Below are 12,199 nucleotides of genomic sequence, written 5' to 3' on the forward strand. Positions count from 1 at the left end.
GCTGAGGGTGGGGATGCCAGATCGTGCCGCGAGCTTGAGAGGGGAGATCTGCTCTGACTGGAATGGGCCACGGGGCTGTCTGCGACAGATGAGTGAGCTCCGGGAACCAAGTCTGACTCTCCCAAACCGGGCTATGAGGAGCACCGAGTGGCGTGTTTCCCTGATCCTCTGTAAAACCTGTGGTAACAGGGAGACCGGAGGGAATGCCTAAAGTGGGCGGCTGGGCCACTCCTGGGCTAGCGCGTCCTCGCTCTTTGAGAAAAATATAGGGCAGTGAGCGTTCTCCTCTGACGCGAAGAGATCCACCTCTGCTCTGCCGAATATTTGCCACAGTTTCTGGACTATTTGAACATGCAGGGACCATTCTCCCGGAAGGATGAGGTTCCTGGTCAGTCTGTCTGGGTCGTCGTTCAGATCGTTCGCTCTTAGCGAGAGCTGAGGAAACAGATTTTTTAGCGACACACTATTTTAGAGATGTGTACTTTCGTCAATGAGTACATGAAGCTTCTGACAATGTCTGCATCAAATTTATTTACACAAGTTACAAGTTCAACGCATCACGTTAGCGTTTCTCGTAGGGCTGGGTATTGAAGCACTGAAAGGTGCTTTTATTAAATATTAAAAATGTATTAAATTATTAAATAATAATTTAAAGATAATAATTTCGAGGGGCAAAAGTACGCTTGCACCAGCAATGATCAAAATTTCCTGGCCGATTAAAAAATAATAATAATAAAATTTTAAAAAATCAAGCAATTTTTGAGGGGGAGATAAAAGTGTGTGATATGATAATAGAGGAGTGTTTGTGAGTTTGTTTCAGATTAAATAAGTTAGGAAAACCATCACATCTACCACAACAACATCCAAAGAGCAACGGAAGATATTCGAATTGATATAGGCTATAAACGATACAACTTTGCGATCTTCACCACGATTATGCAAACAATTTTATTTACATTTTTTAATTATTACAATATAACAAAGAATGTCCAGCATTTGTGATTAAAACAATCATCATTTGGAATGTGCAACAAAAATGCAATATTTACATAGCATAGCAATAACCTGAAAAAGACATTCTGCAAAATCTCATGATTGCAGGTGGACATACTTTAATCATTTTATTTATTTTTTTTAATAAATTTAATTTTAAAATTATTATGAGGAAAAAATGATGGGTAACACTTTACAATAAAGTTTCATAACATTAGTTAATTTATGAACTAACACAAACTATGATCAATACATTTGTTATAGTATTAATCTTTGTTAACATTCATTAATAAAAAATACAGCTGTTCATTGTTTGTTCACTGTGCATTAACTAATGTTAACAAACACAACATTTGATTTTAATGATGTATCAGTAAACGTTGAAATTAACATTAAGAGTGATAAATGCATTTCATTATTAGTTCTTGTTAACTAATGCCAACTAATGAAACCTTTTTCTAAAGTGTTGTCAAAATATAAAAAAGTTAATACATTTTTATTTCTAGTGTGAGATGGTCAACAACTCACCGCAGTGTAAATAGTGCATGATTCAGTGTGAAAAAAAAGATTATTAAAACGTGTGTTCGTTTGATTGATTGTTTGATTGATTGATTGATTGATGATCATATTTTTGTTATATCTCTCATTCCATATAGTCTAATATGATATTTAATTTGTGTCTTCATTCAAAAACAAAACACTTATTCTCTTCTGGTAGCAACAGGGGAATTTCCAGTAGGTCATTTATAATTTATAGTAGGTAATTTTAAATGAAAATATATATTTTTTTTTCTGTCAAATGGACAGTTTCTGTGTAAACAGTTGTATTTTTGGTCTGTGGGATCATTGTCTTTCACTCCACTGCATGTTCATAATGGCCACACACCACCCCGACATCCTCGTCATGGGAACAGTTGTTTTTGCCCAGTTTGGCGTGTTTGCAGTGCAACAGAGTCCGTTCGGTTCCTTCACACTCGACGTCGTCCAGCAGGATCCTGACTTCGCTGGCTCCGGGTCCGAGCTCTGCTCTCTTGGCCACGCGCTCGACCACGGGGAATCCCAGCTGCCGGCAGACGACCGCCGCGGCCTGCGTGTTGAACATGTCGTCGCACACCGTTCCCCATTCGCCGCGCACGAAGATCTCGACCCGGCCGCGGTCCTTCCACCCGTCTGCGCTGACCAGCCGCACTGTCCCGGAGCGGGGCCGGCCCCTGCGGTCTCCTTTCCTTCTAGGTTTCCCTCGACCTCGTTTCCCAGGTCTGCCTGTTTGGGTCTTTGCTGTGGGTGTGGGTTTGGATTTTGGAGCCGGGGTCCAGTACGAGGGCGTGGCGGGGGTGTTGGTTTTTGGAGCCGGGGTCCTGTACGAGGGCCTTGCGGTGGGTTTGGGTTTGGTAGCCGGGGTCCAGTACGAGGGTCTTGCGGTGGGTTTGGTTTTTGGAGCCGGGGTCCAGTACGAGGGCCTGGTGGGGGTCAGTGGTCGAGGGGTCGTGTGGAGAGCGCGTGGACGAGCCGTGGAGTGGCGGACTGTGGTCGTCCTGCAAGTTGGCGTTTGTGGTGCTCGCGGTCGTGGGGTTGGACTGGGTTTGGTTGGTTTTAGTTTGGGAATGGCAGTCGTTGAGGGTTTTTTGTTAATCACAAACTCTGTGGAACAAATCAAACAGAGTCAAAAAACTAGCTGAACAATCCCCCTTTCTAGTGTTTTTATTACGATTTCATTACGAATCGCAGGTTTCGCAATTTGATAATCCATATGCACAATTTTGGGTTTATTTTTTCTTAATTGTGCAGCCCTACTCAAAATCTCATGCCTTCAATAGGAAGAATGAGTGTTTATTTACCTTCTTTAGGACTGAAATGAATCAGTTTTCCCTTGATGTTGACTGGAGTGGGCTTAAAGCTGCATTTGCCTGGAGGGGCCCTCCTACAGTGAAGAAAATGTCCAACTGTTTATACATACCATTGTACGCCTAAAACTTACTTTTTGCCACACCTGGCAATGGCCGGTGACTTAATAAAATTTATCAGCCACAAATATTGTTCATTAAACTGTTCTTGCAAAAAAAAAGGCAGTTATGACAAACTCTATTCCAATTTCGATACCAAAGAACTAACCTAACTACATTATAAGGGGTGGTAAAATGCCATTTTCACAAGATGTCTATAAAAAAAATAAATCTCTGATGTCCCCAGAGTGTGTATGTGAAGTTTTAGCACAAAATACCCCACAGATATTTTTATATAGGATGTTCAATTTGTCACTTTTTGAGGGTTTAGCAAAAACACACTGTTGTGTGCCTGGCCCTTTAAATGCACATGAGCTGCTGCTCCCGCCACAATGGGCGGAGCTTCAAGAGCTCGTGTGTGTTTGTGTTAGCAGCTGCGATTTCCTCACGCAGACACACGCTAAAACGACAGAAAATGTCCTCCCTTTAAAGTTAAAACGGAGTCAGTCAAAGATGGAGAGACTAAGAAGAAGTGACAACATGTAGAATGCAACAGGACGTCTCTGAATGGTTAGTTGATGAATTTATGTTGATGATGTGGAGTTCTATCTCAAATTAGCATATTCTGTCATGTAATCTATAAATCACTCGTATAGGAACTGTTGTGAGACGCACACAGAGTGACTTTCTATTGCATGTGAAAAGATGGATGCTAAAGTTTTACAACTCTTCCTCTTCTCAACATGGACTGTGTTCCCGGGGTTTATGTACATTTTGGGGTTGGTGATGTCACTAATCCTGGAGGAATGTTGTGTAGTTCTACCAGCCGTTTGTTGTAGTCCTTAAAAAAACGATTTATTTAAAAGCAAATATCTTCATTTGCTTTGAACTTTGAGCGTTGTAACTTTGATAATGTTGCTTATGCTCAAACAGCAACATTACACACTAATTAAAGTCAGAAAAGTGGAATCATACTTTACCACCCCACCCCAAGACAATTAACAGGAGTTTTCAAGTAGAGACATTGAATAAAGTAATCAAAGGTAAAATAGCACTGCATAGTCTTCATAAATAAACATAGATTAATCCTTATTAAAAGGTACAGAAGTTATTCAGTCAAGATCAGTGAAGAATTTTGTTTGTTCTTTGATTAACATTAAAAATACACAGCAGCTTAAATACTAGTTATGTTTACTTGGATACTCACGGAGGCGGGCATTTTTGATTTTTTATTTTTTATTTTGTGTGTGAATTTGTTCGTTCAAGAGCTAGAAGACGTGAAAGAGAGCTCAATTCAATCTTCATATTGTTTTACGGTTATGTTTTCACAACATTGCATTGTTAGAATTCGTAAAAATATTACCGGCCAACTGCCCATTAACACCATTTTTATTATTCGCATTTGGCGCTTGACGGTTGTTAATTTTAAGCCTTGCTTACACACATAATTGAACAACAGAAGAAGAAAAAAAAACATAAATTAAAGGATTTTTATTTTGTGCAAGCTATTTCCCCTAACCCTTATTAACTTATTTTGATATATTCTAAGATGCATTTTGGTATATTCAATATAGACAATCAGATTAGGCAGGGGAGGTTATTTTTTACCATCACACCTCTAGTAAAGTCAGTATAAAAACCCTAACTGTGACGTTTTATGAAGTGGATGTAACTCTAAAGTCTGTGTCATCACGGTGTGTTGTACCTCGAGGGATCCACTATCTTATACACCACTCCGGCTCTGGCCGTGGCACTCGCCGCTCCCGTCGCAAGGAAGTACAGCTCACCTGAAACACACGGTTCAAAAATTAATGGAGCTTTTAACCCGACTGTTGCACTCAAACCTTTTCTTCTAATTGATATTGATGACTGTATATTAGAAAATATTAAGCTGTTGAAGACCCTATAGTCACACACAGAGCTGCTCTCAAGTTACCTGCCTCATCTTCGCCAAATGATATGATATACTTGTAGTAGCTGTTTATAAGTTTAGGGAAACTGCACGTTTTGTCAGTGCCCATACAAATCTCCTTATAGTTCCATTTTCCCGTCTCAGCGTTTTCCTTTAGGGACATCAGGCGCCTAGGATGCATATAATGGGAGAAGTCTGATTCATTCAGTGCAAAGTAATCAAACAAACAGTGAAATAGATCAGCCATTATGGGAAAGTAGCATGCATTAATCTTGTGTTGATTTTCTTGTTTATATTCTATTATATTGGACTATATTTCAAGTGCAAGAGCAAACATACGTACCCACTCATAAAATCCCCAAAGATATACAGACCGTTCAGATTGGGCATCTGGCAGCCCCTGTAGATGTAGCCGCCAGTTACAGACTTGCCGATTTTATGTGGGTAAGCAAATATCGGAAGGATATCGTCTAAGGAAAAGGTAAAATAAAGATATTTTTCTCTCATATACTCTTCACAACTCAACTGGAACCAACCTGGAGCTGTATTCATACAAATCTTTTATATGCTAACTTTATAAGAGAGTAGTTTTCAAATATTTTCTTCAGAACAGATTTTTTAATGAGAAAAAAAATGACAGACTTTTATGGAGATTGGCTTATCCACTTCAACAAATTTGTTACTTCAACCTTTGTAAAGTGCACAAAATTTCTAAAATTACCTTAACCATCAAAATTGTCCGGGTTACCTTGTAATTTGACATGAAGAAATATAAAAAAAATAGAAACTAAATGGTTGCACTGTATTTTACCGTATGCGTACTTACAGTTTACTTACCCAATAAAGTACTGGGTAATATAAGGTAACGTTCTCAATAATAATTCCTTGAGATACGTGAAACCGAATTCTGAAGCATTTATACTTACACAGTGACCATTGCTTCGTGTAGAATAATAAAACGAACCAATGGCGAGGCTGCGGAGCTACATGAGCCTAAGGCAGAGAAGCCCGGCAGAGCACGCCGACTTGGGCGTGGCATTTGGCTATAAAAGCAGACGATCTGGCATAAGATACTTAGATTAAATTCAACTGAAGTGACGACCTGAGACTTGTGCGTAGCGCGGCTATTGCAATGTTCCTGTTCTGCCTTGCCGGGACCTTAATAACGGAGAACGAACGGCGGCGTTTAAAGATTATGCTTGAGTTCTGTCCAGAGAAACACAGAAGACGAAGGCTCCAGCATAATATGATATTAAGTAATATGATGGAAGAAGATAAATGAGCAGAGTGCAGGAGGCAAACAAAACGACGGGTAAGTTTAGCTAGCATTAGCAATTAGCTGGTTGATTGCGTTATGTTTGTCTTAATCCTTAGTTGTAATGTTTTGCAAAAACACACCGCGTATGGCAGACAGCGCACTACAAGTTCCGTGTTGACAGTGGGCATGACTTTTAAGTTGAACCAATCAACGTAGACCTAGGGAAAGGGAACTAAAAAAGTCCTCGCTCTAGACTAGGTACTGAAAGAGTTATAGGAACTACGGTCTGAGGAACTAAAAAATCCCCAATTTAGTCCCCCCAAAAAAATAATTTTTTGAGAAAAAAAGGGTTATAGGAACGTTAGGTTCTAGGAACTGCAAAAGTCCCTCCGGTCGGAAAGCGGCTAGCGGCTAATGATGATATACTCAAGGTGGTAATCCATCGCCGGAAGTTGAAGCCTCGCGGGAGCCGCCATTGTAGCAGAACTTCTCCTGCTCTTAGCATCCCATTCATTTTGGCGTCACTTTGACAGCGAATAACTTTACATCTGAGGCGTCCAAAGACTCCATTTGTCCATTATTTATTTCTAAAGAAACACGACAATGTATAAAAGGCTCCATTACTTTGTATCTTACGTTACGGCCCCGTAGAAGCCGTTTTTGTAAAAATAGGCTAACGATTGCGTCATAATCACGCAACTTTCTGTCGCGCAATAGAGACATTACCGTATAGACAGGAGGAGAAGCTTGCAGGCAATCTTTTACTGTCTATGAGGCAATCGGGGACATGGAGGCACAAAGTCAAGGGAGAAGCCCATCGATAGAGAGTCCATAAAAGCAACAGGACAAAATATTTAAACAACGTTTTTTGAAGAATTTGGTGATTCAGATTTGTCTTGGCACAGCTAAACTGTCAGACTGATGTGAGGCAGTCGCTCAGACTTCAGACAGGAAGTGCAATAATTGGGCTGTTGAGATCAATGGGGTCGCTGTGTCCATTTCTTTTACTGTCTATAGATATACTTGGCCTTAACCCTTAGCAGAGCAAGACATAATAGGGAATGCTCATTCCACAAGGGGCTCCGACGTGACTTACTTACGTCGGATCAGGAACGTAGAACTCATAGAGGTCGATCCTGCGCTAGACAATCGTTCCAAGAAAACCTGAATGGCCTAGGCACTAGAAGGGCCGAGAGCTGGTTAGGTATGAGAAGGTCAATAGCCTGTTACCAGTAGCCCAGACCCCAGATCGGAGCCACAAAGGTATTATAGCAATAGGCAATAGCCATAGAGTTACCCCATATAGAAGGGGGGAAAGTTCATAGTGCTTTGGGCTTGGCTTTGGCCAAATCCACTAGACAGAAAGGACAGGGGCTTCTAGATTGTAGAACCTGGTAAATGTGGACAGCGAGGACCAGCCAGTCACATAAATATCATCAATAGAGACACCACTGGACCAGGCCCAGGTCGAGGCCATGCCTCTAGTGGAATGAGCTCTTACTCCGATGGGGCATTGTAGGCTCGTCGAGGAGTAGGCTAGTGTCCATCTGGATATCCTCTGCTTCGTGACTGGATGCCCTTTGGTGCGGCCTCCAAAGCATACAGAAAGTTGTTCTGGGTGCCTAAAATGTCAACATGACATCATGACTTTTGCGTAAACATCTCTACGCATTTTGAGCTATCCGCGTGTATGCGTGTATGTCTACGCCATTAACGTTCGAGTGATTCCGCGTGTCTGTACACGCCGTCAAATGTCCGCGCGAAACGAAGCAAAATGTAGATCTACATCTGGGGAGCGATCTTTTTTTTCCCTAGGAAAAAAGGTAAGGGAAGACTCATAAATGCCATTAAAGGATTAGTTCACTTTTGAAAACTTTTGCTGGTAATTTACTCGCCCCTATGTCATCCAAGATGTCCATGTCTTTCTTTCTTCAGTCGAAAACAAATTAAGGTTTTTGATGAAAACATTCCAGGATTTTTCTCCATATAATGGACTTCAATGGGAACCAAACGGTTCAAGTTCGAAAAGACGGTTAATAACAGTTTCAGATGCAGCTTCAAATGTCTTTAATCGACACCAGACGATGAATAAGGGTTTTATCATGCGAAACGATCGGTTAATTCAAAACTTATTCCAAAAATGTAACTTTTCTAAGGACAAATGCTAGCCTTGCTCTATTCTGTGAGGCGCGTTTGTAACGTCACGTAATACGTAATTACGTTCAAAAGGTCACGTAGCCGGAAGTACAGAATCAAAATCGTCCGACATCATTGTTTTACTTTTTAAATCCTTTTTTTGTAAACGGCGTTTGAGTTAGTTTGCACGTTCAACCTATGCGTTCAACTTGTAAACACTGACTCTGTACTTCCGGCTACGTCGCGCGTGACCTTTTGAACGTAATTACGTAATACGTGACGTTACAAACGCGCCCCACAGAATAGAGCAAGGCTAGCATTTGTCCTTAGAAAAGTTACATTTTTGGAATAAGTTTTGAATTAACCGATCGTTTCGCATGAAAAGACCCTTATTCATCGTCTGGTGTCGTTTAAAGACATTAGAAGCTGCATCTGAAACTGATATTAACTGTCTGTTGGACCTTGGACCGTCTGGTTCCCATGTAAGTCCATTATATGGAGAAAAATCCTTAATTTTTTTTTCGACTGAGGAAAGAAAGACATGGACATCTTGGATGACATGGGGGTGAGTAAATTATCAGCAAAAGTTTTTTCAAAAGTGAACTAATCCATTAACCCCAGTGACGGGTAGGTTTAGGGACGGGGTTGAGGTAAGTCATATATTTACAGTATATATACAGTAATAACGTTAAGTCAACGGCGTTCATAAACACGCTGAAAAGCGATTATGCGTCTTGATAGCACGCCAAAAATGGAAATACGAATTGGCGTGTCATACACACGCTACTTCATGAGATCAGTCTGAAAATGTATATTCTCAAAGCTCTGACGGGGCAGAGTAAATGCAGCTCTTGTTCACCCACGGAGAGAGAAAGTGCTGAGAGGGAGATGACCTGCGCTCTGGATGGAGTAGAGAGAACCTTAAGTATATAACCATGCTTTGGTTTGAGGACGGCTTTGGGCCCAAATTCCTATTGAACTTGTTGGGTCATTGAACACTATAACTGTCCTCCCTGTAAACCACCTTTAGCCACTACTGTACATGCTGAAATTAAATTAGAAAATCGAAAGGCTTGCTTACTGAGTGACGAGTTGGAGCACAGTTTGTTGTCGTAACAGGAGAAGCCTTCTTTTGCCCTCCATCCATAGTTCCCTCCACTTTCGATCAGATCCACTTCCTCATATTTATTCTGCCCAACATCCCCGCAGAACATTCTGCCTCGGCCCTGGCCGCTGACCGGATCGCCCCTGTCGACTGAACATCTCCACATGTTTCTCACACCGTAGGCGTAGATCTCTGGCCTCGAGTCGCTCTCTCCTACGAAAGGATTGTCTGATGGGATACTGTAGGGGGCGCCATGATCGTTGTTGTCTACGTCGATTCGCAGGGCTTTGCCTAGAAGAGTGGACCTGTAACATCACAGTGTTTGTTTTCACTTGAGAGAAGCATTTGTGTTTTACAAAACGGGTTTGTACAAATAATTGATCCCTATAAGATTGCACTCGTAAGACTATAGTAGTTTAAACCTGCCCAGTAAACATTTGCACCGTCTGCTGATCCTTTTCTCATCGTTGCTAAGCTCATGCTAGGCCTCTCACGTCCCACAATGCCGTATGTCAATATTGACACTGGCATGGACTTGAACTGTCTGTGAAGAGTCTCATTTTCCATCCTGTGAAAAGAACTAAAGCTTCTCCTGGCTTAGATCTGTCCTTCATTCAATGTAACTTTTTTCTTCTTAGTTATTTTTCTGTTATTTTTGTCTAATTATTATGGTAGATAATAGATATTTATTGGATTAGATTATTGATTGTTAATACCACTCAACTTCAGACCAGGGGCGTTATTTATTACTAAAACTTTTAAAAAAACTTTTAAAAAAGTTTTAAAATTACAAAGCACAAACAATTTCTAAAGTTTTAACTTGAAAATGAAAATAGAATATTCATATAAAGTAATAATAAATAAATAAATAAATATACATACAAAAACTAATTAAATACAAAATATTAATTAAAGCTATTTAGTATAATGGGTAAACAAACATAATACTACCACAGATATAAATAAATCCATAAATAAATATCTAAATCTAAAACTTACAAGAGGAATCTGTTCAGATATAGCACATCATGTAAACAATAAAAAAGCGTTGTCAAAGTGAAAGTGTTAATGCATATGATTAGTATATTGATAAGGCTTTGCAAAGGGGTTTTTATTAAAAAATAGTAATGTACTGCTTGACTCACTTTATTTATAGCCATTCAGAAGTAGCCAGGTACTGACATGCGTTTAAAAGTAACCAGAAATCAGAGCCCTTTTTTGAAGTTACTGTGTTTGCTAGTGTTTTATTCTATAAATAAATGAAACCTGCTTCTACAGGCTTGCATACAGTAAACAATGATCTAGATCTTCTCACCACAGAAGCTTAATTAAGCTGATGACTAAGCTTTTTAATAATGTGTGTGGTACAGAAAACCATCAACAACGCAACACTGCAATTCACATGTATTGTCAATACAGTACAAGTCAGTATATACTCGTGTTAGTCATCGACGCTGGGACTCCAGGCTGCAGTGGCTACGACAGGTTTCTCCATAAGAATGAAAGGCTTGCTGTGTGGTTGTGAAACTGTGAGTTTCATCGTGCCACTCTCTGCCAGCTCAGCTCATGTCCCATGGGGAAAGGAGGGTGGCAAGCCAACGCTAATATTATGAGGCGTCTGGCTAAATGTGCATAACTCAACTGGGGCACATGTACGGCAAACTTCTAGATTTAAACTGCCTAAATTAGGCTTTTGAGCTCTGAAATTGACAAAAACACCATTAAAGTCATCCATACGGCTTGTGATCCACACTATATTCGGATTGTTTTACTTGAACGGACCACTTTATGGTATTGGCAATCAAGTGCAAGAAGACTGCAAGAAGCACACTGTTTTATTTGGTCGACGTGGTCATTTTCTACCACACAAAAGTTGCAGTAGCAGATCATTTTATTATGTAATATATTTGATTTGTCTAATTTGATTAATGAGCTAATAAACATAGTAACCTGCACCACTATCTCTCGGTTGCCTTGGTAACTACATATCACTCCGCCGCTGCTGTAGACTGTGATGATAAATAAATACAGAGAATAACTATTGCAATCCAATTAGGGATGTCCCGATACCACTTTTTCACTTCCGATACCGATACCGATGCCGCACCTTTGGCTTTTGCCGATACCGATATTAGTCCGATATTTTTTTTTCCGTGGTCCGACGTGCCGTATACGGCCCACAGGGTGGTTTATAGGTTTAACGTTGTGAAAGACAAAACAAAACAAACACAAAAGTAAACATAATACATATCTTTGGAAAGCTGAGAAACTCGTGATTCGAACGACGTAAACCATTTTAAGATACAATCAACACAGCGGGCACAATCTGTCTCTTTGTCAGACCACCAACAGCCAAAACAAACCAACACAAACTGGAAGAAACTCACCAATTAGCCATCTGTTAGTCCACATTCCAACAAAAATGGTTTGGTTTCACTGTAAAGCGTCCATACAATCCAATTTGAAGAAGTTTTTAGTCCAAAACAATTGTATATATGAATAAACATCCATGGATTGTAAATAGTAGGCTAGCATTTCGCGTTAGCCGACAGCGCTATCACAACTTCGACGCACTAATGCTACGTTCACACCGGACGCGAATAGGGCGTCAGGCGCGAATGATTTCAATGTTAAGTCAATGCAAGAAAAATTCCTGCGGCGCGAATGAGGCGTGGAGCGCGGCGCGGAAGACGCGAATACGCCTCATTCGCGCGTCAAGTTGGCGCGAATGGCGCGAATTGAGCGTTGTGCATTCACGCGTTTGACGCGAATTCGCGTCTGCCGCCCGAGTTGAAAAATCTGAACTTTGGCGTGAATTCGCGCCGCGATAACCAATCAGGAGCCTAGCTGCT

At 40.6% G+C, this 12,199-nt stretch overlaps 1 protein-coding gene and 1 long non-coding RNA gene across 2 annotated transcripts in view; one reads left to right on the forward strand and one right to left on the reverse strand.

The window, feature by feature from the left end:
* Positions 1-771: 771 nt before the first annotated feature.
* Positions 772-12,199, reverse strand: part of LOC120460047 (HHIP-like protein 1) — a 21,253-nt gene continuing 9,825 nt past the window's right edge. Inside the window, exons 4-9 of the mRNA XM_089135262.1 lie at positions 9,324-9,652; positions 5,192-5,318; positions 4,873-5,018; positions 4,642-4,723; positions 2,832-2,914; positions 772-2,634 (exon numbers count right to left, since the gene is read on the reverse strand). Of these exons, the coding sequence (XP_088991388.1) occupies positions 1,847-2,634; positions 2,832-2,914; positions 4,642-4,723; positions 4,873-5,018; positions 5,192-5,318; positions 9,324-9,652 (1,555 nt within the window). The 3' untranslated portion in view covers positions 772-1,846. The remainder of the gene's footprint in view (positions 2,635-2,831; positions 2,915-4,641; positions 4,724-4,872; positions 5,019-5,191; positions 5,319-9,323; positions 9,653-12,199) is intronic.
* Positions 3,328-12,199, forward strand: part of LOC148977274 (uncharacterized) — a 13,422-nt gene continuing 4,550 nt past the window's right edge. The window contains exon 1 of the long non-coding RNA XR_016169815.1: positions 3,328-3,506. This is a non-coding gene — a long non-coding RNA (uncharacterized LOC148977274). The remainder of the gene's footprint in view (positions 3,507-12,199) is intronic.

This window comes from Pimephales promelas, chromosome 10, assembly GCF_988280905.1.
Source record: "Pimephales promelas chromosome 10, fPimPro1.hap1.1, whole genome shotgun sequence".
Taxonomy (NCBI): Eukaryota; Metazoa; Chordata; class Actinopteri; order Cypriniformes; family Leuciscidae; genus Pimephales; species Pimephales promelas.